This window comes from Pagrus major, chromosome 15, assembly GCF_040436345.1.
Source record: "Pagrus major chromosome 15, Pma_NU_1.0".
In the NCBI taxonomy this organism is placed as follows: domain Eukaryota; kingdom Metazoa; phylum Chordata; class Actinopteri; order Spariformes; family Sparidae; genus Pagrus; species Pagrus major.
The window spans coordinates 25,171,073-25,195,288 of NC_133229.1; the positions used below are offsets into that span (position 1 = coordinate 25,171,073).

The following is a 24,216-nucleotide window of genomic DNA, read 5'->3' on the forward strand; positions in this document are numbered from 1 at the left end:
CACTTTCCATTGCAAGAAGAAGGAACACATACATATACATATCTGCATTATGTTTTAAGGCATTTAAAAACCAAGTGACATGCTAAATGCTGCGTTCAAATCACCGATCAATCTGTAGCCATATTTCTAAGTATCGATCAAATCACACAAGTTCTTTGACAGCGTACTACTGTTGAATTAGTGATGTTAATAAAGTTTACATATCTCTAACATGCGTCTATCAGAGACACCCAGAAACACCCACACATTATTTTTGCTTTATAAACCACAAAACACAAGAATTAATTGGAAAACGCTTCCAAACAGCTGCACACAAGTTAGCAACATCTACTACTACTACGAATAGGATTTAATGTAGCAACAGGGATGAGATATAAGGGCATTTATACATGTTAGGATACATTTGCATGGTGTCAGACTTGGTTAATCAAAAGATCGCCACATGGGTAGAGTTAAAAACATTAGAATAATCTGTGTTCTAATGTCTGACCCAAACTCCAGCCATCTGGTATCATATAAGTTAAGAAAAAATGCTACAAATCCTACAAGCGTGACTGTTTGCATGTGAGATTTCACCTAATGGTCACCAAAGGGGCAACTAATCAGATTCTACTGCAGGTAAAACTGAAATTAAGTGAAATAAAAGTAACCCTGCGCCAGGGAGCTTCCGCCTGTTGTTGCTGTAATAATAGTGCAGGGCAGGAGAGGACATGTTCCTGGGTCGGCTACTCAGGCTGGGACCAGAGCCCGCTGCACTGGCCAGTCTGGAGACAGGAGAAACACCGGGTCAGATACACCTCACTCTCTCTCTCTGTAACTCTCTCTCTCTCTCTCTCTCTCACACACACACACACACTGGCATGTACTGTATATAAACACAGAAGGTGAGTGGGAAAAGTAAACTTAAGATGTTTGACAGCTGAGGGTTTTTTTGAAGGCTGATGTTAATGTTTAGTTTTTTAAAAGATTTTTATAATAAATACATTTTAATTGTCCGTGTATTTAGACGTACTCCCACATTTTTATTTATAAAAGGCATAAAAGTTCATAAAACAGCATTAGGTTTGTTATTTGCCACTAATAACTCATTTAATGGAATTGTACAAAATAAAAGCAGCAGTTTTGCGCTTGTGTTTGTTTGACATGATACTGACATAATCTGCTATTTCTGTCATCCTCAGAGAGTAAACTAATCAAAATATTGTATTCATAAATGTGACCGAAATACTGGAAGTCTAGTGGCAATGCTATTAAGATACAGAAAAATGTGCGCAGCAGCACTCAGGGGGTCTGTGTGTATCTACAGCCTTTGACACACTTCATACCAACACTCAGACAGAGAAGTCAAGCACTATGCTATTCCCCAGGAGAACTACTGACAACGCCTACAGCAACGAAACACCAGATGTCACTACTAAGAGCCAAAACAAACTTTCTCCTATTAAATGTGGGTTATCAATGTGAAAGTCCCAATCCATAACGGCATCACAGCGCCCCCTGCTGAAACAAAATTTCCACCTTCCTCATAAATTAAGTGATTACAGACTTTTGATCGCTACAAACACTGAAAGCCTCTAGTGTATATGTGGCTTAAAGCTACAAAAGGGAACAGGAACTGAAGCAAACAGTTGGATTTTGAATGAGTGATGATGAACAAGTAAGATTTTCCACACGTCTAACATGGTGAACGGACCTAATAGTTAAAATAAATTCTGGATTGGGGCTCTTGTACAAAATTGATACCCTGCAGTAATATATCTTACGCCTACAATCACCTACAGCAATGTTTTAGTTGATGAGGTCCTCAAGGTGCCCAAATCAGGATTGTCGCATGGTTTATATCATTATCACAAGTATCATATTACTTAATACTAATCGAATAAAAAATGTTTGATAAAGTTTAACTTTAAGTTGAGAAATTTGGTCAGAAAAAGTGTATAAATATTTGCCAATCTGAGGCTCAGACTGCCACAATTATCTTCTACACACAATGTTAAATCTCAATCAAAAACTTTAGATTTTGTTTCTTCTAAAACTGTCCTTCATCCATTACTTGAGCTCCTTGATGACCTCTACATGCATACCTGGGTCAAACAGCTAATTTGGTCGTTTTTTCTCAACTTGGCAGTTAAACACTTGGAATTTTGTCAAAAAAATGGAAGGCTAGTGCTCTGAAATGAATGATATCAGTTTCCCTGCTTCTTGTTTGAAATGCATCTACATTTGAAAATGAAACTAAATAAGCAAGTCTTCTCTTTTTCTTGTTTTTATCAGCTACTCATGTGTAAAGACGCAGGGAATTTTCTTATGAATGCAAATGTGAATGCGCGCTGCTTGACCCAGGTGTGACATCATTATGTTTTGATTAAGCAGTTGGCAAGCAGATCATGGCGGGGCAGGTCTAACCCCGATGCAGCCTGTTTCCTCCGGGCCTGGCTGTAATATAAATGCAGGGAGGGAGAAGAAAAGGTCTTGTGGCGGCTGCTGAAAGGCCTCGGAGGGGGACCCACCACTGTGTCTAATCTGGGGAAAGACAAGTGACGCATGTACATGTACAGCAGATACACAAACTGTGGGTTAAAAAGACAGTTAGAGGTGAGATCAAGGTAAACGTTGGTTATTTTAATTCAAAAAGGATTATCTAGAGCGTTATAACCAAGTGATAAGCAACATTTGCTGCAACATCCACTTCTGCAAGTCCATGCTGAAGAATAAAAACTCTTATAAAGAACAATTATGTCAGTGAAAATGAGGATGAGGTCAAATTTAAGTTAAAAACACATTTGTTCAAATATAAAGAGAATGATTTTTTAGACGTGTTAGTTCTGTGAGATTATGTAATACAAATGCGTGTGTCCAGCGTGTCCTGACCTAGTCTGAAGGCTCTTGATGCGACAGAGCATGTCCAGGTGTCCTGCAGAGTACTGCTCTATGACATCTTTCACATCGTACGGACGCAACGTCTCCTTGAACTTCTTCTTTGCCACGTGGAACTTCATGATCCTGCACAGAAGGAGTGAAAAGAGAGAGACAGAGAGGGAGAGGGATACTGAAGTAAGTAATTCAGTCAAAAGAAACTTGGAAAATAAAGGTGTAATTACTACAAACAACCACTAGATGGTAGCAGCAACTTTGTGAAATCCACTGGATGATCCGTGTTACGTTTCACTTGTTGATCTTTTTTTGGGAGTGTGATAAAGAAAACATTATTAAAATCTCAAATAACTCCAGGAGTATCTAATGGGAAACCAAAATTTCCAGGTTCTCTTGTCAAATCTCTAACAATCAAAACAAATGGGTGTGAAACTTGAGTGTAATCTTCTATCTCCTTCTATTTGGTGAAAAGAGACGCTGCTGAGTGAATAATATTGATACAGGTAAAGAGATCTAGGTACTGGGTACATCTGGATTCCCTGGTGGCTTCTGCCTTTCTCCAGTTGCCTGTTTTTCTCACTGTCTAAATGGAAACAATGGGGACAGATGACCCTCTGTAATAACAGTCCTGACAGGGGAAGGGGGTCTCCAACCCTCAACCTGACACCCTGGGAAAGCCCTGGGCTCTGGCTGCCCATGGAGAAGGCCTGCTGGGTGGGCAGGCTGGCCGGCTTTGAGTGGTAGTGATGATCTTTGTGTGTCTGTGTCTGAGACACAGAGGGGCTTTGATTGACATCGGTTCAGTTCATATGAAAACAGAGGAGGTTATAGTCTCGGCATGAAACCTGCAAAAATGATGCAAGCAGTGACTGACTTCATATTCTCACTAAACTATGATTTAGAAGGACACATTGTGGAAAATGCTTCCTCGATTTGATGTGCGTCAAATGTCGAGTCGAAAAAGATTCCACTGGAAATTCTTACATAACTTGTACTCTAACTGTGTTAAGAGGATAAAAACTACAAATTCGGACAGAGCTGGATGTGCCACACATGACACCCACACAGTTACAGGCAGGGGTCAGGTGCAGCTGGTAGAGCTGCGATTATTGGAAATGTTGCAGCCACACATAGATATACTGAAGATACCATTACAACTATTATACTAATACTACTAGTATTATTTGAAAAATACAGTTAACACATAAAGATGCAATGTGTTTGTGAAAAATAAAAATATAGCTTGGTAGCAAATGCATGAATGCACATTGCCAACTATCCACCCTAAGTGTGCCGATGGGACAGCTTATTTATAGAAGATATTTTGGGACCATATGAGCAGCATCTGAGAATATCATTAAAAATCTATATATATAAAAGGAAATGTTTTGTGCTCCACAAAATATTTCTGGAGCTTCACAGCATTCTCTCTCCTCAACAACTGAAGTAGCTGGGGACTTGTTTTAAAGACAACAAAGGGCCGTCACAGTAGCTCAGTTGATAGAGCGCAAGTCCCATGTACAGAGGCTGTGTCCTCGCTGCAGCAGCCCAGGGCTGGAGTCTGACCTGTGACCCTTTGCTGCATGTCACCCTCCCCCTCTCTCCCATCCCGTTTCCTGTTATATCTCAAGCTGTCCTATCAAATAAAGCCATAAAAAGGCCATAAAAATACTAAATACTACATACTAAAAAAAAACAAAAAACAAAGGTAAAGAGAAAGAAATAGTTCCATATATCTTGTCTGCCAAAATCCAAGTGTGACAACACGAACAAACAACATGATTTCATATCAATTTGGGTTAGATTACACCAGACATGGGGCACTTTTAAGTTTTCTTTTTCTGTGTAATTTTTATATTTAATGTCTACTACAGTTGTTTAGGAGAATGTTGCATCTCTGCTTTTCTGTGACGCTCCAGAAATGTTTTCACTTTTGGGTGAACTTATCTTTTAATCTTTTTAATAGTCTATGTTGATGTGTTCAAACTCTTGGTTGGACACATTATGTATGATTTAAATGTAGATGCGGGAGAAACATGAAGGGAGAGACTAAAAGAGTTTGATCAGAGCAGGAAACATTTTATATAATTGGCGAGATGCAAAGTATAGACTTTCTTTCCCAGCAGACTCTGGAGCTAATGATTTTAATGGAGGAGGATCAGTGGGCGAATCATAATGACCTTAGCTTTCATCTTACGCTGCAATTTCAGACCTTTAACCTGATCTGTCACCCCGAAGAATCAATAAAAACATCTGATATCTGTCTGACTCTTCCAAGAAAATAAGAGCTGCAGTGATTAGTCGATCAAAAGAACATTATTTTCCATCTATTTTGATGATTGATTAATCGTGTCCCTCATTTCTTTTAAGCAAAAATGTCAAAGATTATCTGGTTCCAGCTTTTTAAATGTGAGGATTGGCTGCTTTTCTTTGTTATTTATTGTAGTAAATGCAGAGTCTTTGGGTTTTGGGCTGTTGGTTGGACAAATACCTCCCACATGACAACTAGAATCTTCTTAATGAATACGAGAACCTCTTAAGTGACCACTAGAACTTCCTTCATGACCAAAAGGACCTCCTTAACGACCACTAGAACCTCCTTAACAACAACTAGAATCTTCTTAATGACCACTAGAACCTCTTCCTTGGCCACTACAACTTCTTCAGTGATCTCTAGAAACTCCAATCTGATCGCTAGAACAACTTCAATAATCACTAGAATCTTTTCAGTGTCCACTAGAACCTCCTCAGTAACCGCTAGGAACTCCTATCTGACCACTGGAACCTCCTCAGTGACTGCTAGAACCTCATTAACAACCACCAGAACCTCATTAACAACTGCTAGAATCTTCTTAATGACCCCTAAAAACTTCTTCATAACCACTAGAATCTCTTCAGTGACCACTAGAACCTCATAAATGACACTAGAACCTCCTTCGTGACCACTAGAACCTCCTCAGTGACCACTTGAACCTCCTCCATGACCACTAGAACCTTTTTAGTTACCACTAGAATATCCTTCATGACCACTAATACTTCTTCAGTGACCACTAGAACCTTCTATCTGACCACTAGAACCTCTTCAATGACCACTAGAACTTCTTCAGTGACCACTAGAACTTCTTCAGTAACCACTAGAACCTCCTTTCTGACCACTAGAACCTCCTCATTATCCTGCAAAAAATTAAAGCAACTACACACATAAGTCAATTATCTCAGCAACCTGTCATATTCTATATAAAACATAACCCTGCTTTATGGAGTGAAAATGTCCATTTTAATGATGAAGAATATGAAGAGGGTGAGAAGAAGCGGCGGACTGAGAGAATCAGTTGGCGCCGGTTGGATAAACATGCGCTCATAGGGGGTCGGTGCCAGTGTAAGAGAGCAGGGCCTGCTGAAACACACACATACACACACACCCTGCAGAGAGACCCTCAAACCCAGCAGCAGCAAAAACAGAAGAAAAAAAACAGAGAAGCACATTAAAAAAAGCTTTGCCTGAGGGAACCAAACATCATGTGAACCCCTGCACTCAGGGGTGCATGTATGTTTTTCACATCTAGATTTACATGTACAGTGGAGGGAAAAAGGAAAGGGGTTTGTGTTGTTATATGTGTTATATTATGGATTCAATTCCCTCCCGAGAGACTAGAGCACTGTGAGGGGAAGGAGGATGTTTATATATTCAACAACCATAATGTAACTACAGGTATACAGCAGCTTATTGCCTCTCTCTTTTTTTCACCAAGACATAAATCATTCATGAACTTTCCAATCAATACACACAGATCATAAACAGCCTGTAAAGAACGACAGGGGGCCAGTCGATCAATATAGCAAGGAACCGTGATCTGACTTCAACATGAGCTCAGCTACAGAAAAGATTATATTACGTATCCCATCACCAGCTAGCCGATCATAAGAGGAGGAGGCAGGTCAATCACCGATCGATCACCACCACGGATGGTTCTTAAGTTCAGCGAGCTTTCGCTGTGGAATGAATGAACATTCTAATCAATGACTAATCAATAAGAAGCCCTTTAAGCCTGGTCCAATAAGCTGCAAAATATATGTAAATGAATAACACAGCCAATCAGAAAAGCAGGAGGGCTTCAGTGGCACTACTGACCGGACACAAAACAGATTTTGTATTGCAACAAACCGACAACCTTGCAGGGTTTCAGAACCAACAGGTAGATGATGGATAGCTAATCAGAGACATATCAGGAGAGGAGGAAGGACTTAAAGGAAACATATTATGCTTTTTCATTTGTTTTTTTTTTTGTTTTTTTGTTGTTTCATAGGTTCTTGTGCCTGTAAAACGTCTTGAAAGTTAAAAAGGTTAGGTTAGCGTAAAGATTGGAAACAGCTGGCCTGGCTTTGTCCAAAGGTAACAAAATACACACATCACTAACACTAATTATCATGTTATGTCTCATTTGTTAAATCTGTTTAAACCAAAGTGTAACAGTGGGTTTAAAGGTTTGGGTTACGACATGTGCCAAATTATTTCTTAGCTGGGTGCAGTAACTTCCTAGAATTTGAACATAACTGTGAGGTTGCCAAACACCCTGCTGAGGCTTCAGATAGTCACTTCTCTTGAACAAGAAATAGTCTGGCAGCCGTTTCTGCCCCCAAACCCTAACCCTTAAGCTAAGTTGAGCTAACCTGGGTTGGCAGCAGCTTGATATTCACCACACAGACATGACAACAGATCAATCTCTGCATCAAACTCTCAACAACGCAAACATTTCAAGGATTTTCATGATTCATAGATGTTTTAGATAAGAGCATCAGCTGAAAGGCCTGCAATGTGAAGTGTAACAGCAGCAGGATCTCACCTGACAGCTCTGATGACGGCCTTGAGGGCAGCTGATAGATCCTCCACTGTAACGTCGCAGTGGCAGCCTCTCTCATCAAAGGAATCCTCTGTGGTCATGCCCGCATCCACTAAGAGAGACAGACCGCCGTTTCATCAATAAATGTAGCTCCGTGCAAAATCATTTCCAGTCTTACAACTCATAAAACACTCTCTGCATAGCGGGTCTTGACAGGAGTTTTTTCATTTTTTTTCAAACTGATACTATTTTGGCTTTGAGGAGGTGTAAATTTATGCCCGGCTTGGATGGGATCTGTAGGAATGGGCAGCGTTTTGCCAGCTCAGCTATGTAAGGTGAAAGAAGAGGGTATATATATATCCTTAATAGTGCCAATAATCACGAGAGTGGGAGACACAGACGGAAACGCAGACACAGATTTAAGAGGTAAAAGAAGAGCGAAGCGCAGGGAAAAGATATAAAGAGAGTGAATAATAATATAATGCATATAGGCGGTTATTAACTCAGTTCAAATAAATGATACAGGGGAATAAGAGGAGAAGCAGAAGTGCTATTAAAACAGTTAGTGAAGGAATTTCTGGGAAATGTGAGATAAAACATGCTGTATAAATACACACTATTTTAGGTCATAACAATAAATTAATTGTCCTTTGTGCAGAAAGTTGGATTGAGATTTAAAGTACATAAAGGTTTTAACGAAGTGTGTAATTCAATTCTGTGAAGAAAATTCAAAAATTGCAATATATCCACTTGAATAAGAAAACATAAATGTATGATATTCACGCTCTAGACACAGAGGATGTATGTCTAGAGCATTGAGACAATATATATATATATATATATATATATATATATATATATATATATATATATATATATATATATATATATATATACTGGATATCTTATATTTTCAAGGAGACCTTGAAAGAGAATGCTTGTGGAGAAAAAAACATTTTTATTTTAATCTAAAACATGATCTATCCTAACCCTAACCAAGTTTTTGTGGCATAACCTAAATAAATAATACAGAAGGGTTTAAACTAAATCTAAAACTATCTAAACTGAGTGTTGCATATCTAACTCTCAGTATTTAAGGCCAAAGCATAACAGTCGAGATTTGAAACCAAGTTGTCAGGAGCTTTAAACCTTTGTAGTTCTTCTAAATGTTTTTAGGAATTCTTGTTGTTTCTTTGATAATGGTTCTCTGACTTTGGACGATATTTGTATATCTGTCGTGTTTTCTCGGTCACTTCATTGAATTATATTCACTTTTCTGTTGTCAAATTTCAGCCTGAAATATTTGGCATATAATCTCTTTGGAAACTGTAGCATCTCTGGCACAACACAACCTTAATTTTTGTGTATTTGAACAAAGATTGTCTGCACATTATTATTGGTGATGTCTGGCCCACTGGCAGTTCACTGAGGTTGAAGAGATTAAATAAAGCTGCTCTAAATATACCGTATAAAAAGACATACTGTGCTGAAGAGGGTTTGACAGATGTCATTTACAGTAAGATGGACACTGTACGGCTCACCATCTGGGACAGCAGTGCGAGTCTGACTCTTCAGCCTCAGCGACGGCCTGAACCGGGTGCGATCGTTGAAGCTCCAGCTCTTCTGCACTTTGGCCGGGCTCCCGCCCATCAGCTCGGGGCCTCCCACCACCTCGTTGCCAGGGGAACAGCGTTGGCGGTCGTTGATGGACGTCTGCCTGCTCTTCATGCTCTGACCACGAGGACTCGCCATCCGGACCCTCTCCTTAAAACTCAACTTCTGACTGCAGGGAGGGGAGGGAAGATAGGAGAAGGAGGCAGAGAGGAGGGGGTGGAGGAGAGAAAGATTTAGGATAGGGGAGATAGAGGGAGCAAGAGTGATGGAGGTGATAGTCCAAGGAGGGAAAAGATGAAGTTAAGCAGAGTGAGTTAGAGATGGAGTCGATGGAGAAAGAGAGTGAGTGGCAGAGGTCGGGGTTGATAAAGAGACACACAGACACAAGGAAAGAGAGAAAAAAGGGATGCTGTCAACACATATTTCCCCTCAGAGAGTGAGAAGAGTTCAGGGCGCAGACACAGGGCAGCGTTCTGTCTTTTCCTTCAGCCCAAACATCATCCATCCAACTGACATGCCCAGAACACCAGAACAAAGCCAGACTGAACCACCGAGCCACCAAAACAAACCCTCAAGTGCTGCAGTCCTCACCCGATCGCCTGATAATCTGTTCCTGTACTCGCTTTTCAAAACAGAGTTAATGAGATTTCTAAAGGTGATATGTGATGCAGGGTATCATTAATACATCATCACCACATTCATTCTGAGACTACCTTAAACAAATGAGACCATTATTGAGAGAAGCCTCGAACAGACTCAACACAGTGTTTTCCATGGTTAGAGTTTTTTGGGTAAATGTCAAAGTTCTTTACACACTGACTTCTGAGCAGAAAGAGCAAAATCTCCCAAAGACTGTGACGGTAAATCACTTACAGCATGTTAATGTTTATTATTTAATCCAATGAAAGAGGCAACCACAGTTTTGGTCTCAATTGTTCACTGTAATGACACCATATTTTGATGTATTTACCTGACAAAATAATACAAATAATTGTATTATTATCAATACTTGTCTTCCTCTATCATTTGATTTTTGACCGTTTCAATAATTAAATAACACATAACATCAGCCACCTTATAAAAAATGGAGAAGAACAAACAAACTAAACCCCATCTATCCACATGATGTTGGTGGGGGTGCAGAAAGTTCTCCCTCGCTGCTGTAAACTATTACGTTGCTAAGGCGGAATAGACCAGCATGCAATGCAGCAGACCAATGAGAGAGAGAGGGAGAAAGAGAGATGCAGGGTTTCCATGCCACAATTCACATTTTTTTCCAGACTGCAACTACATTTCAGTATTTTAATCAGTTTTAATCACTTTAACAGAAGCTTGCACGTTCCAAAACCTTTAAAGACTTTGGGAAGGTATGTTTTATTTTCAATTAATTTGCTTTCCCCAAACCTTTGCAATATTTTCCTTGCTTTCCCAAACTTATAGGAACATGGTTTCATGGTTCTCAACATGGGGGTCCCGAGCTAATCTCCATGGGTCGCCAGACAGTTGTGGAGGAAAAAATAAAAAAACATATTTTAGACCGGGGGAATAGTTTCTACGTGACATTGCCTGTGCCAGTGATTTAATTTACCCTTAAAATAATATTCAAAAGTGTGTTTGTGAGAGTCAATGTGTGTGTGTGTGTGTGATTTCTGATTGGACACACACACCACTGTTACTTTCAGGAAGTTGTGAGTTAAAAGTACCACTTCTAGGGGGGTTGTGAACACCAACCTGATTTTTCCGAGGGGTCGTGACTTGAAATAGTTGAGAACCACTGCCTGCACAGGACATGACAATACATTTTACCAATGCTCGTGGGAAGAACTAAATGCTATTAGCGTGTAATGCAGTGGTAGCCATTTTCTGTTCTAAATCTGCTGCATCTTGTACACTTCCCATCAATCCTGAAACAAACACATATTATGTCTTTAATTATACCTTCATTACCATTCTTTCTACCTCTAATGGATAAAAATGACTGAAAAGGGATGTGAAGCAGTAGTGCACAGAGCATGCAGTGAAACAAGAAGCAGCCTAAAGGGGCTCTACGTAACGATTTGTAGCAATGTACAAGTATTAATCACCTTTTTATCGACCATATGTTAATGAGACTCTCTCAGTCGCCTCTACAAGCCTGTGGACAATTTCCTTTAGCTGTTTAATGCTGCTGGACTGTGGATTTCTTTGTGAAGGACTCAGATTTTCCACGACAGTCCAAAGGATGAGACCTTATGCTCGCTCTCGAGTGCACGGTAGCTAACATTAGCACAACACAGAAGTTCCACAGAGCCCTTTTATTACTTAAACCTGTAAAATGACTATAATTTGAGGTAAACCAGGTCCAGCCACACAAATTACTCATTTTATTTTGATTCCTTTTAACTGAATTTTCATTGGGCTATTTTATCTTTTACTACTGGTGAGACTAGCTTTAAAAATATCCTTAAAAGAAACAACCTGCTGCCTCAAGAGTCTAGAAATTGATGGTTTTTGTGAAGAATGTGAATTAAACAAAAAATTCCCATGTGACTGGACTCTTAACAGTTCATAAATTGGATTGGGACATTTTAAGTTGGCACATGAGGACTAAAAACAAAACGAAGGGGAAGTTGGATCTTGTCTCTTCACTATTTAATCTGAGTGATTTATCGAGCTCTCTTGCTGAGAAAGTAGATCGTTTTCCAAAACTTGACTTTCTCTTAGGAATTTTAAATCATAAAAAATGGCAAGCAACATGCATGATGCTTATCCATTTAACAAGGGCTCAACATGCAATTTGTTCACTGTGACTTTTATTGGATAAACCTGTTGATGATATGTTTATGTCTAATTTCACAATAAAAATTCCCCTTTAATTTGTAACACGATAACAAAGTCTTTGCATTCGACAGGCAGCAGGCAGCAGAAGTCGTCTCAGACAAGGTCCTTCATGGGATAAAAGCGATTGAGGAGGGAGGCAAAAAGGAAGTTAACTTTTATTTTTACTTGTTTTCCTCCATGCTATTAGTCAGTCATTCCCACAGGTTATTGGGCTAAGGGCAGGGCAGAGAGGATGCTGGGTAGGACTGCAGGTACCTCCTATATTTCCGAGAATACCTTCTGAAGAGCCTCCTATTACTTAGACCCTTACTAGAGCGAAGGAGGGAGCGACGGATGTAGGAGGGAATGGAGAAGACAGAGATAAAGGAGGAAGGAGATTAAAAGAGGAAGGAGAGGAGACATCTTCTGTTGTCAGTGCTGATGAGTAAACACACAGAGAAAGGCAGGGGGCATATTTCAGAGGAGGGGGGGATGGGTGAACAGGGATGTGTCGTGGAAGGTAAACCAACCTGAACCAGTGTCCAGGTTTAAAGTAGCAAGAGAACAAGAATGAATCATGTTTTTATCTTTGCTCATATTGAGCTTATATTACTGCAGGTTATTAATATCCTGGAGCTGCATTAAACCGTACAAGGAGGTATTACTAACACACCTGCCTACACATAAACTCCACATTAACCCCCATCATCTTTTATTTCATACTGCCTCTCACTTCCAATATCCAGCACACTTACGCTCAGCATGATGTCCGCTGCAGCAGTTTGTGGTGCGCCTAATGTTTACTACTGCTGGTGTTTACAAGTCTGCTTAAGCGAAAACCACCACCCCGTTTACCACGGCACCTACCGCCGCCAAGCAGCCTGTAAAACCACTAATAACACACAGGGTTGTGTGTTCTCTTGGCGGAGGAGTACATGCAGAGAAGAAACGGTGTCGTAAAAGAGTGCATAATTAGGATTTCACGAGGGCAAATTGGACTTTGTGTAACAAAAAGTTGCTAAGAAAGGAAAGCCTAATTAAACGCAGGCCTTTAATCAGAGGGTTTTCTGGGGGGATGAATGTTGTCATGGATGCAACAAAGCCTAATTAAATGTTGTTTTGTTTAAGGATGAGGAGCATGTTTGTTTGTGTGTTTGACTCAGAGAATAAACTTATTCTTTATGTGTGTGTGTGTGTGTGTGTGTGTGTGTGTGTGTGTGTGTGTGTGTGTGTGGCTGTCTTCTGTTTAAATGCCTCAGAAGCTGCTGGCTCAATATACGGCCCTGAATGTTTCCAAAGAAGCTCTGCACTGTAAAAACTATACTAGCATAATTAAACTCACAAATCTCACTCTGTCTTCCTCCCCTCTCTCTCTGAAATCCCCTATCTCCCCTCCCCTTTCCTCCCCCTTTTGCAACTTCGCTCTGTCTCTCCTAGACTTCTGTTTGATGAGTTATATAAATACCATCCCAATGGAAAAAGTGCGTCATGGTACAGACATGGTACAGACTCCTGTCTTGAAGGCGTGTGTGCATGCATACACACACACTGAACAAGGACAAAAAAAAAGCCCATCACCCTTCTCTGCCTGAGAGTCAAGTGCAGAAGTGAAAAGAGACAAAATCAGAGATGGAGAAGTGAAGAAAAAGTTGGAAAAGTGAGAAAGAAAGCCAGCGTATTGTACTGCAAGAGATCATTTAAACGTAGCTCTTGTTCTGCTTTATTGCCGGATACTCTTAGTTTACCTGATCGATAACTGTACTTCAGCAGAGCACTTGAGAGGATGTATCAGCTACCCGTTATTTCCTGTGCAACTCAAATGGCAAATAAATGTTGAACTAACACCTCCGGTTTCCTTTTTATCAGAACACATCAACCGTCTTATTGCACAAACTGTAATTTGTATCATGGCACTGCAGAGAACCAATATTGCTCATTTCTCGCCACACATCTGCAGTCAATAAGCCAAGCAACAAAACAAAACAAACTAATTATAAGTTCAACCCCTTCGGTGGCAATCACAATCATCAATTGATTCACAAACCATCAGCTATTACCTCGTAAATGTCAGGAAGCAAATAACTAAGGAAGAGATAAATTATTCTTTGGATACAATATGTAAATCTGTCATCAAATGGTGAATTAAACAAAAAGACTGAACAAATAAAAAAAAAACCAAGATGAGATCAGTGTAAAACAAGAGGCATATCATTAATTGGATCATATGTTGAGTGCATGTGTTTGTGTCTTCAGCTGAGAGTCATACAAACCTGTAAGTAGTCTCGCCCTGCTCTTTCCTTCAGGGGTTAGTGGGATAAAGAGGAGGAGACAAAGGGAGAGAAATCAGTATTCCAGTAGGTTAAAATAGCATTATACAGATGTTTAGGCTAATGGATATGGGAGGCATCAAGCCAAAAGGAAACAAAATGAAAGAGTTCAAGGGGGTTAGTCATTTACAAGCACATGCAAGCTACAGTATGACCATGCACAGTCAGGGTTAAGCGTTCAGATCGGAAAGGTAAGAGTCGAAATTGAGTGTGAACATGTGTGTTTGAGATCCTGCTTCATTGTTAACGCTCCAAATATGTAGGACAACACAAGTGTGAGTGAACCAGAGAACTCATTTTAATAAAAGTCAGCGCCAGATACAAATCTTCAAAGATTCAAGGTACAAAAAGCAATTCTGGAGAAAGATACGTGATGGTTGAATCTCATTCCCAGGTTGTCAAATACTGAGGCTTTTGACTGTTAGGTCGGGCCGGCCACCAGGGGTGCTGTCAGTTACATTTGGGGGTGTTGAGGGCTCAGGTGACATCATTGTAAATCAGTGTGCGACATGAATGATTTTCTATTAGTTTTAACACCAAAATAACTTGTCAATTTCCAAAAATTTGACACTTGAACAACAACATACTACAGCAAGGAGATGAGGAGGGAGAGAAACAGATGAAGTGGGGGAGAAACTCCCCAGACTCCATTATGAAATCGCTCAATTTTGTGAGTTGTTGAGTTTTGAGAAACTTTAAAAACTTTTTGAAACACTGCCTCTGACAAATTCTTAATTATTTGGGCCTTCTTCTTAATTCGGAATATATCATGTTACTTTTTTTCCCCTTCGTGTACCAAAGATAGCGTCTGTTTGTTCCAGTAATGTACATGTTTATTCATTTAGAAGGGGGAAGTGAAATCCGATCACAGCTGGTCACTCATGTAGAGACGCCTGATGCCAGGTGTGAAGCGACAACTTGTCCCCTTGTGATCGGATCACCAAGGATGCACATTAATGCTGGAATAAACAGCCTCATATAATAATGCAGCGCAATGAGGACACAGATGTTTCATAAAAGGAGAGGGGCGGATATAACGTGGATCTTCCTGTTAGGCGCTGCGAACAGAGACTCCAGTCTGCATACTTTATACACCTGATTTACAAACCACAGGACTGTAGAGCAGCTTTAGACTTCATGATGAAATAAAGTTTTTATATCCTGTGGACTTTTCTGTTCATATTCTCACGCTCCCTCTTTGTCAATCGTCCACACGAGCGCTCTCTCTCTCTCTGTCTCTGCTGTGATTCTTCATCACTCTTCTCAATTGATGGTTTTTATAACGTCTCGTTTTAAGGGTGTGCTGCAGCACCGTCAGCATCCCTAGTTGGGGGAACTAGGGATGCTGACCACCAACCCAAAGCGTCAGTATTTGATGACCTGAGTGACTCAACAATCCGCTATCTTGCAAATTGCTCCTTCAGTTATTATTATGAGTCTTAAACGTTTATAATTATAGATATTCATCAATAAACATTTATGAAACTGAATGAATAGAATACCTCAGAAACTTCCAAATGTGCCATTTAACTGTCTGAAGGGTGTTACAGATCATGCATGCTGAGCAAACCATCCCAGATTGGGGGGGAAAAGAAGGGTTACGCTTATGAAGGAATGGTCGCAATGCTGCATAACAATGAGTCAGTGGAAAAATAAGAGTTGAAGCAGCACCGATGGAGACGAGCAGACACCAGCTGAGGGGGGAAGTGATGAGGAGAAGGGCTGAGCAGCAGCGGCCATGTTTGTAAGTCTGTAAGTTGTTACCTACTTGGCGGGGCTGCAGGTATGCAACGCCTTCAAATGAGGCTTCCAGGTAGCAATGGAAACCGAGTGTTCATCAGCAGCATAACTACGCCAGACACACTACGTGCAGAGTCGACAGGATAAAATAAAATAATGAAAAAATGAAACAATTAACAAAGTAAAGTGTGGGAGGAAATAAGGGATGAGGGAGGAACGTATAAGTTGGGTAGGAAGTGAGAAAAAGGAAGGTGAGGAGGGAAAAAAAGAAAAAGCTGATTAGTTTTTTTGGGTAGTGTTGATGCATCGTGGTTGGGGACTGTCGGAGGGAGGTGGGGGGGCAATGACGGAGGTGGTGGTGGTGGAGGTGGAGGTGGAGGTGGTGGGGATACATGCCTGAAGGGGGGAAGGGCGCTTTGATAGTGGTGCCAGGTGGCTCTGAGGTAGGGACGAGCACCGTCGGTGGAGTACAGACGCCAAGCCGCCTGGGTGGGGGAGGGAGCAGAGACGGACAGGACACACATACATTCACGAGTAAACAAACACAAACAAACAAACACACAAACGGGACACAAGAGGGCAATGGCACAAATGTGGTGAGGAAAAAGGGATTGAGATATGTGTGAATATGTGCAAACACAGGGCAAGTTTTAGGGCATGTAACCAGCTGGCAGCCATGTTGGAGGTCCTCGGTAAGGCCATGAGGAGTTTCTACAGAAACAGCTTTGTTGACTCCAAATGAGGCGATGGGGGATAGGAGCTAGAAAAAGGGGGGCGGTGCAATATATTGGTGGTACTTAAGTTACTCAGTCACCCATAGTGTCCAGATAATAAAAGCAACTGAAAGGCAGTGTGTTGGGTCTAGTTTTTGTGCCCAAACCCCACCAACACTTAGTCATGGTGGTGGCAGACTGAACCTATTTTGTCTTTTTTTTACTGCCATGGTTGGTTTGGGAAGGCTGTGGCAATTGATGGGATCCTGAAGATGCAGGTGTCATATCAGATAACACTCATGTGGGTTGATTTGAAAGGCAATCACAACTTATTTTGACTAAACGTTTGAAGGCCTTCCTGCTATTAGGAATATATTCAAATGTGCAACCATCACAGGCAACATTTTAAAACCAAACCAGTCGACATTTCAATTACTTTTTTGCAAGTTAAATAACGGCTGTGATGGGCGGGTTAGATTTGGCAAATACAACATCTATGAGCTTATTTTCATGTTCGTTTGCTTTGCTTAATGGACTTGCTGATCCAGTTATCTAACGTCATTTGAAGTTTAGCTCAGAGCAGCTTCAGTGTGTTTTGACTCTACTGCAGCTAAAGATCAGTTAATGGCTGGATATAGTTCAAAAATAGTCACACTGAGTCACAGTTAGTCTGCTTTTACAGTCTGCACAGTCGTACATTTTGGGCTCTATGTCGCACAGATGCAGAATGTATAATTTGTGTTTAACAGTAACCCTCATTTAGAAACTGATGTATCAGCTGTTCAGGTTGTTTTCTTTACATCTAAAATCAGTATTTACTTGCCGCCGAGTGAACCTCCTCAACGGCGCCAGGTGTGGTTATGAGATTTGTGACATGACTGGAAAGCCTTTATAATAACACTTTACACAGTCAGGGTGGGAAATTAACACCGGCCACCTGCCAAACGCTGGTCAGTTTTGGCTGCTGATTGTTATGCCTCTCCCGGGACCGCTTTAAAGTCATTTGGAGATTCAATCTTGAAAACACTAAAACTAAATAGTTATTGCAGCAGGTGAAATTTTGAATTTGACCAGCTGCTGAGGCTTGAAGACAGTGGTAATATCCCGTCCTGCACACAGAAGGAGACGCACACAACACACAGTGGTTTGAAGCAGGGAGAGCTGGCGTAGAGATGGGGGAGTGAAGTGACAGACAATGTAGTAATGTCATCCACAAATTTAACACATCAAAGCTGCGTCCAAGTTTCCTTTTACCTGTTGAGGAAAATGTTATGAGCTTGGCAGACAACAGACAGTGACCAGGTGCTTGACACAAAGCCAATGAAACAGAAACAAGATCAACACACAGAGGATTAATTGCTCCCTTAGTGGGTTATTTAGGATCTATTGAGCTCCAACTGGTCTTTGTCAACCATAAAAAAATATTGGTAACAGGGAGGACAGACACAGCGAGATTTAAAATTATTAATTATTCATCTAAATAATTGAAATATCTCCCAGGTTTTACACTGAGATCTGGGATGCAGCGATATCCCGACACGCAAATCCCCACTTTACCATTTGAAAGTGAAACAAAAGTGGATGCGCGCATACCGTCTTCTCTAATAAACCCCCATATTATAATGCATACATGTCCGTCACTAAGGTTTATAGGTCAAAATTGAGCGAAGTAGCTTTGACAATTCTTGGCTTCTTTTGTAAGCAACAATAATGCGATGGATGTTGATGGAAAAAAAGCGGGTGGCTGGTATCTTTGAGTGAGAGCAGAAGTGGACTCTTGTTCCTTGGTGGAGGTATGCACTCTACAGACCGCTCTTATACTTTTTATCTGGGATGCTGGAGCTCTTGTGCGACTTCTAGTGGCAGTAAATGTCATGTATAGAACTTTAAAGGATAAAAATTAATTCCATATCTGCCACTTTACTTGATGGAAAAATAAACCTAAATCTAAACGTAGGTGTCAGGACTGTTTTTAATGTCCTGGAAGGTAGACAGAACACACACACACACACGAAGACACTCTCAGAAAGACATATTCATAGAGTAACACACACATACAATCACAGACAGTTCAGGGTATACACACACACACACACACACACACACACAGTCCACAGCAGATATTTATTGCTCATTACAAAGTAATGCAGCTGGTCCTGTCTATTACAATGAGTGACGGTTTGGAGGAGCGTCTGCCCAGGGAATGATCGCCATGGAAACGGCTCATAAATCCCAGCAGTGTGTGTTGCTGTTGGACCTGAGAGACGACAGCGCGCCTCACACACCGTTAGTCATCATCAGCTACACACCCTGACAGCCCAGAGAGGGAGATATACACACACACACACACACACACACACACACACACACACACACACACACACACACACACACACACACCACATACACTCTAATATTAAATACTTAATGAAACACCTTCACTCTGATAGGAGGAGAGGTACATCACCCATACACACATTTCAACATATTCCCAAGAGACAAAACACACACTTTTATACAGACAAAGCGACACACAGTGAACAGCTTAGAGACAGTAAACACAGACATGAAGTGCACACACAGACACACACATGTGAAAAGTTGTACATAAAAGGAAAGACAGTTTCTGTTTTCACACTAATCCTCAGCTGCTGCCCAAAAAAATCTTGAGGCGTTGAAGTGTGTTTATTGCTCACTGTGTGTGTGTGCGTCTCTACCTGGATGAGGCTGGCAGCTGGGTTCCTCCTCTTCTCGAAGTGCTTCTGTCGGTGCTGCTCCTGCACTTTCAGGGCAAAGCCTGACCCCAGGATGCCCTACAAGCAGAAACACTGAGTTTTAAAATTCCCCAAAAGACATTAGCCTTAACTTTGAGGCACTGTGACAACATAAATGCAATCTGTCGGGGTGTTGGGAACGGTTTGACTTACAGCAGGCAGGGCGAAGAAGGAGATCCCCAGCAGAGCAAAACCGGCTGATAATAACCGTCCCGTCCACGTCTGTGGGGTCTTGTCACCGTAGCCGATGGTCGTGAGGGTGATCTGAAGGGTCAGAGATCAACAATCAGGAATCAGAGCTTTGTCTGACATCTGGCCCTCGCTCACTCATCCACTACGCCCCCTACTGACCAAATCACTGTGACAACAGTTACTACTCGGTAGATGACTCAAGGTTTAAAGTGAACAAAATGAAAGTTTGCGTCTGGGTGGATGTAAACAGCAGCAACAAGATGGTGATGGTAAGCAACTTCACATTACACTGTCTGTCAGCTGTGACTGTGTTTGAGTACCAAGCATCAATGACGTAAACACAGAGTCCACCTCTCCAACTCCAAAACTCGATTTGCGTCAGTTAAATCTGCAAACTGTTTTTTAACTTCTGTTTTCATTTTGAGTCGTGACTAACATTTATGGTCATCTGTTGTGGAAATCTGAAATAAAGATTGTGAAACAAGTTGTCTTTGAGTATTTTATTAAAGCCTTTGCAAGTAAGTGCCAAAGAAGTGTCAGTGTGTGTTGTTTGTAGGGTGTTTCTCTCCAGGGTGAGGGTATAATCTGTCCAGAGACAATGGATGAGTAAGTGCATTTGGAGACAGACACTGAGGAAATGAGAATAAACAGGAGAAGTGAGAATTGAGAAAAACAAGCTCATTTGGGTCAGATCATGGTCTGGTCAGCATGTTGTCTGATCAGACACAAGTCTACCGACAGTACAGGATGTTCAAGTCACACGTCTATCACACTTCAATCACAGGTCCGACCTATCCGACTTTCCTGCTGTTCTTGTTTTCGGTACTGTTTTGCTTTGAAACATCAAATTTACTCGAAAGCAAGAAAACTCAAGCTGTCATCATCTTTAGTTTTTGGCCCAACAGGCAAAATAGGTGTCCAACCTAATGTTAGGTGAAAATGTTGTTGTCAAACGTTCATTTTAGATGAATAGGATGGTTTGAAATATCAAAAAAAAGGAAACTAAAATGTATTCCAGCTGTGTGATGCAGGGGTTTTCTACGTGAAAGTTACAGTAAGCAAACATTGTGATGGTGTGGTTCTTTACAATAGACTCTCAACAGATTATAGAGAGCAGTAAATTGTGATTTTGGACAGTTGTGTCATCACTGACAGCTGTAGTGTTGCACGACTGTTACTTTGACATCAATGAAATATGCTGCATTGCATTAAGACAAAAATAAACATGTAAATATGGTGAGCTTGATAGTACTGATAGAGCAATATAAGCATGCTGCCTTCTTTATATTCTTAAAATGCACATAAAATAAGTGTACTTTGGTGCACTGACTCATCCTGGGTCTTGTTTTTTTAAACTTTAATTCATGCACAGCTTTAGAGCTTTTTGTCACAAGCTGGGTGAATATCTCGCAGCTGTCCGTGGCCTCAGGCTGCATTCAGAAAATAGATTTTTTTATTCTCACACAAATTGCTTGACTCGAGTGGAAAAAAAGTGAGGTGTTAACAAAAGGAAAGAGCCACTACACAAGTGAAGTCTGATGTTTCTTTTCATTAACTAAAACATTCCATTAAGCCACAATGGATTTTTTAATTAGTTTGTTATCCTTGATCAATTTCCAAGTTCACGCTGAAACAAAACTGGATAACCAGCTTGGCGACCTTGTGGATGCCACGGCCATGATGAATGAGTCAGGTTTTCTCACTGGTGCTACATTTATCGAGCTATTACACCGATGTTTCAAAAGCATCGAGAGGCTTTTGGCGAATGTGGTTTAAATACATGAATAGAACTCTTGATTCTGTTGAATGGCGTTTCTGCTGGTTTGAGGACGTTATATTGTCAAATCAAATAAAAACGAGGACAAACACAATCAGCTTTTTGTGATGCCTGAAACATCTTGAAAAGTTTTTTTTTATAAATATCACAAAACAGTTCCAAGGCCACAGCGCATGTTAACAGAGTGTCTCTGAGTGTCATTCACACAACCCTGACAGACCGGTCTCACCTGGCAGCAGGAGAAAATTGAATTTATTGATTTGGCCATTTCTCGTTTGTGCGTTGTGTGTCTCCACGTTCTCAAGGTATAATGGGTTTTAGATATAGGAGGAAACAGTGCAGCACATCCAGCCAAGTGTGACTCCAAAGGCCTTTCCTGTTGGTCTCTGTATTGCGGGTATAATTTAGGTCACACGGAGACTATAAATGGAAATATATCACCATAAATACAGCCTGTAACTCCAGTTTTGCTGCTGCCTTTGTTTTAGATTAAAAGAGGAAAACTTATCCAAAACACATTTTATGATTTCAGCAACAAGTCAGAAAAACCAACAACAAATTGCATGAAATCATTAACCTTCGACAAAATCTGACTTTCAAAACACCACACAGCACAGTGTGATATTTTAAAGGTTGTTAAAAAGGCCTGAAGGTGTTGCTCAAGCGTATCCGTGCGTGTGCTCACCGTGCCCCACCACAGAGCGTCGGCATAGGTGGCGAAGTCCTTGTTGAATTCTTTCTCCACCAGATAGACCAAGAAGGAGGAGAAGATCAGCACCAGGAAGCCAATATACCACGCAGTCACCAGCTCCTACAACACACACACACACACACACACACACACACACACACACACACACACAAACACACATAATGATTATATTTCATTAATATAAATGTGCATTTGGAAAAGAAAAAAATCTCATGTATTGAATGCCGCGCTCCCTTTAAAAGGTACAATTAGTTTCTGTCTTACCAACGTTACAGTAACAGAGAAAAGACGTCATTATTTACAGTGACGTAAATGTGACACATGGGGCCTAATGGCTAATTTTCCTCGCCTCGAGTATTCAGCACAAAATCAATCACTATACAGGCAAGATAAATGGCCATCATATAACATAACTGGCACAGTGGAGAGGCATATAGAGCAAATAATGGCCACATAGTTAGAGCACAGGGAAGCAAGAGTGTACTGTACATCTAATGACATGTTATGTTGCACATATTTCATTAAAGTACATCCATATTTGCTCATTAAGTCACCACATTCGATACATTTGCCTGCACTAATTACAAATATTTTGCACATCTAGTTTGTCTTCTATTTTCCATCACAATTATTATCATTGACCGCTCAAGCCTCTTCAACACTGACATTTTCACAAAATAAAATGAAAAAACAACAGCAACAAAAAAAGAGATGATACCAATCGATCACTAGACTTACAGTTCATGACATTTGCTGTGTTGTACACAGAGTCTATATTTTCCAGCAAACATTTTTAACTTGTCACTCTATTTTTTAAAAGATCTGCAGCACAGCAATATCGTTCGAAGACATTATTATAATTATTATTAGTAGTAGTACATCTCCTTGTGCAACAGTAGTCTGGAATACACAACAGAAGAACGGGGCAGTAAGCACAAGTAGTGATATCCAAGGTAATGTTAAAAAACTCCACACTGACACTGATTGATTGACAGGTGATCAATATAAGGTGAAGTGCAGAAACACAACAGCGCTGTCTGATCATTCCTTTAAACATCTGAAGCATCAGAAATATAAATCCAGATGTGATGAAACACTTCTTAATGTCTTACCTTACTGTGTGCATAGACTACAGATCCCAGCAGCTTCCAGGTCCCTCCCCTGCGGTCCATGCGCACCATGCGCAAGATCTGAAGGAAACGAAGGCTACGCAGTGCAGACGTGGCGAAGATGTTACCTTGGCTACCGGCTGAAACCACTGCAACCGAGGCGATGAGTACAATGATGTCTGGGGAGTTAAAGAGGGGAAATGAAAGGTCACACAGGTTCCACAATATTAATAACAGGAGCGGCTGTTGACTCACTTTCCTTTAGGTCCAACCACTCGTCCATCCATCACCTTTAAAACAACTATTGATTCACGACAAGCTGTTTGTTTCCTTTTCTGTCTCTATAAGTCGTCTGTCATTCTGTCTACAACCATGAATTGCTCCACTTTTTCTCCCCTTGTGTTTCCCAGCAGACTGACTTCCTTTATTCTGGAGTAAAGGAAGACAGAGAACCGCTTTCCTCTGAAATTGTTTTCATGCTCATTTGTTGCTGGTTACATCGAGCGGACACTGAAGATTTCAAAAACTTGCGAGATGTAGCACAATTGTTGACTCAGGTGTGTGTGATATGATATTGCCTGGGAAATATTAAACCTGAAATGTTAGTTACTAGGTGCTCGTGCTTTATATTGAGTGTACTGAGATATTTTGACACAAAGTTAAAGAAATACACTTAGGTAAGATTTTGAGGTTTCATTTTGACTTTTTCAAAATGTCCTTATTTTTTGCCCAGACATCCAATCT

General features: G+C 40.7%; 1 protein-coding gene across 1 annotated transcript in view; it reads right to left on the reverse strand.

Annotated features, from left to right (window-relative positions):
• Positions 1-24,216, reverse strand: part of kcnq5a (potassium voltage-gated channel, KQT-like subfamily, member 5a) — a 100,270-nt gene that overhangs the window by 1,828 nt on the left and 74,226 nt on the right. The window contains exons 4-13 of the mRNA XM_073482098.1: positions 23,476-23,651; positions 22,337-22,462; positions 19,836-19,946; positions 19,626-19,721; positions 16,592-16,680; positions 9,257-9,498; positions 7,719-7,827; positions 2,872-3,003; positions 2,407-2,523; positions 651-764 (exon numbers count right to left, since the gene is read on the reverse strand). Of these exons, the coding sequence (XP_073338199.1) occupies positions 651-764; positions 2,407-2,523; positions 2,872-3,003; positions 7,719-7,827; positions 9,257-9,498; positions 16,592-16,680; positions 19,626-19,721; positions 19,836-19,946; positions 22,337-22,462; positions 23,476-23,651 (1,312 nt within the window). The remainder of the gene's footprint in view (positions 1-650; positions 765-2,406; positions 2,524-2,871; positions 3,004-7,718; positions 7,828-9,256; positions 9,499-16,591; positions 16,681-19,625; positions 19,722-19,835; positions 19,947-22,336; positions 22,463-23,475; positions 23,652-24,216) is intronic.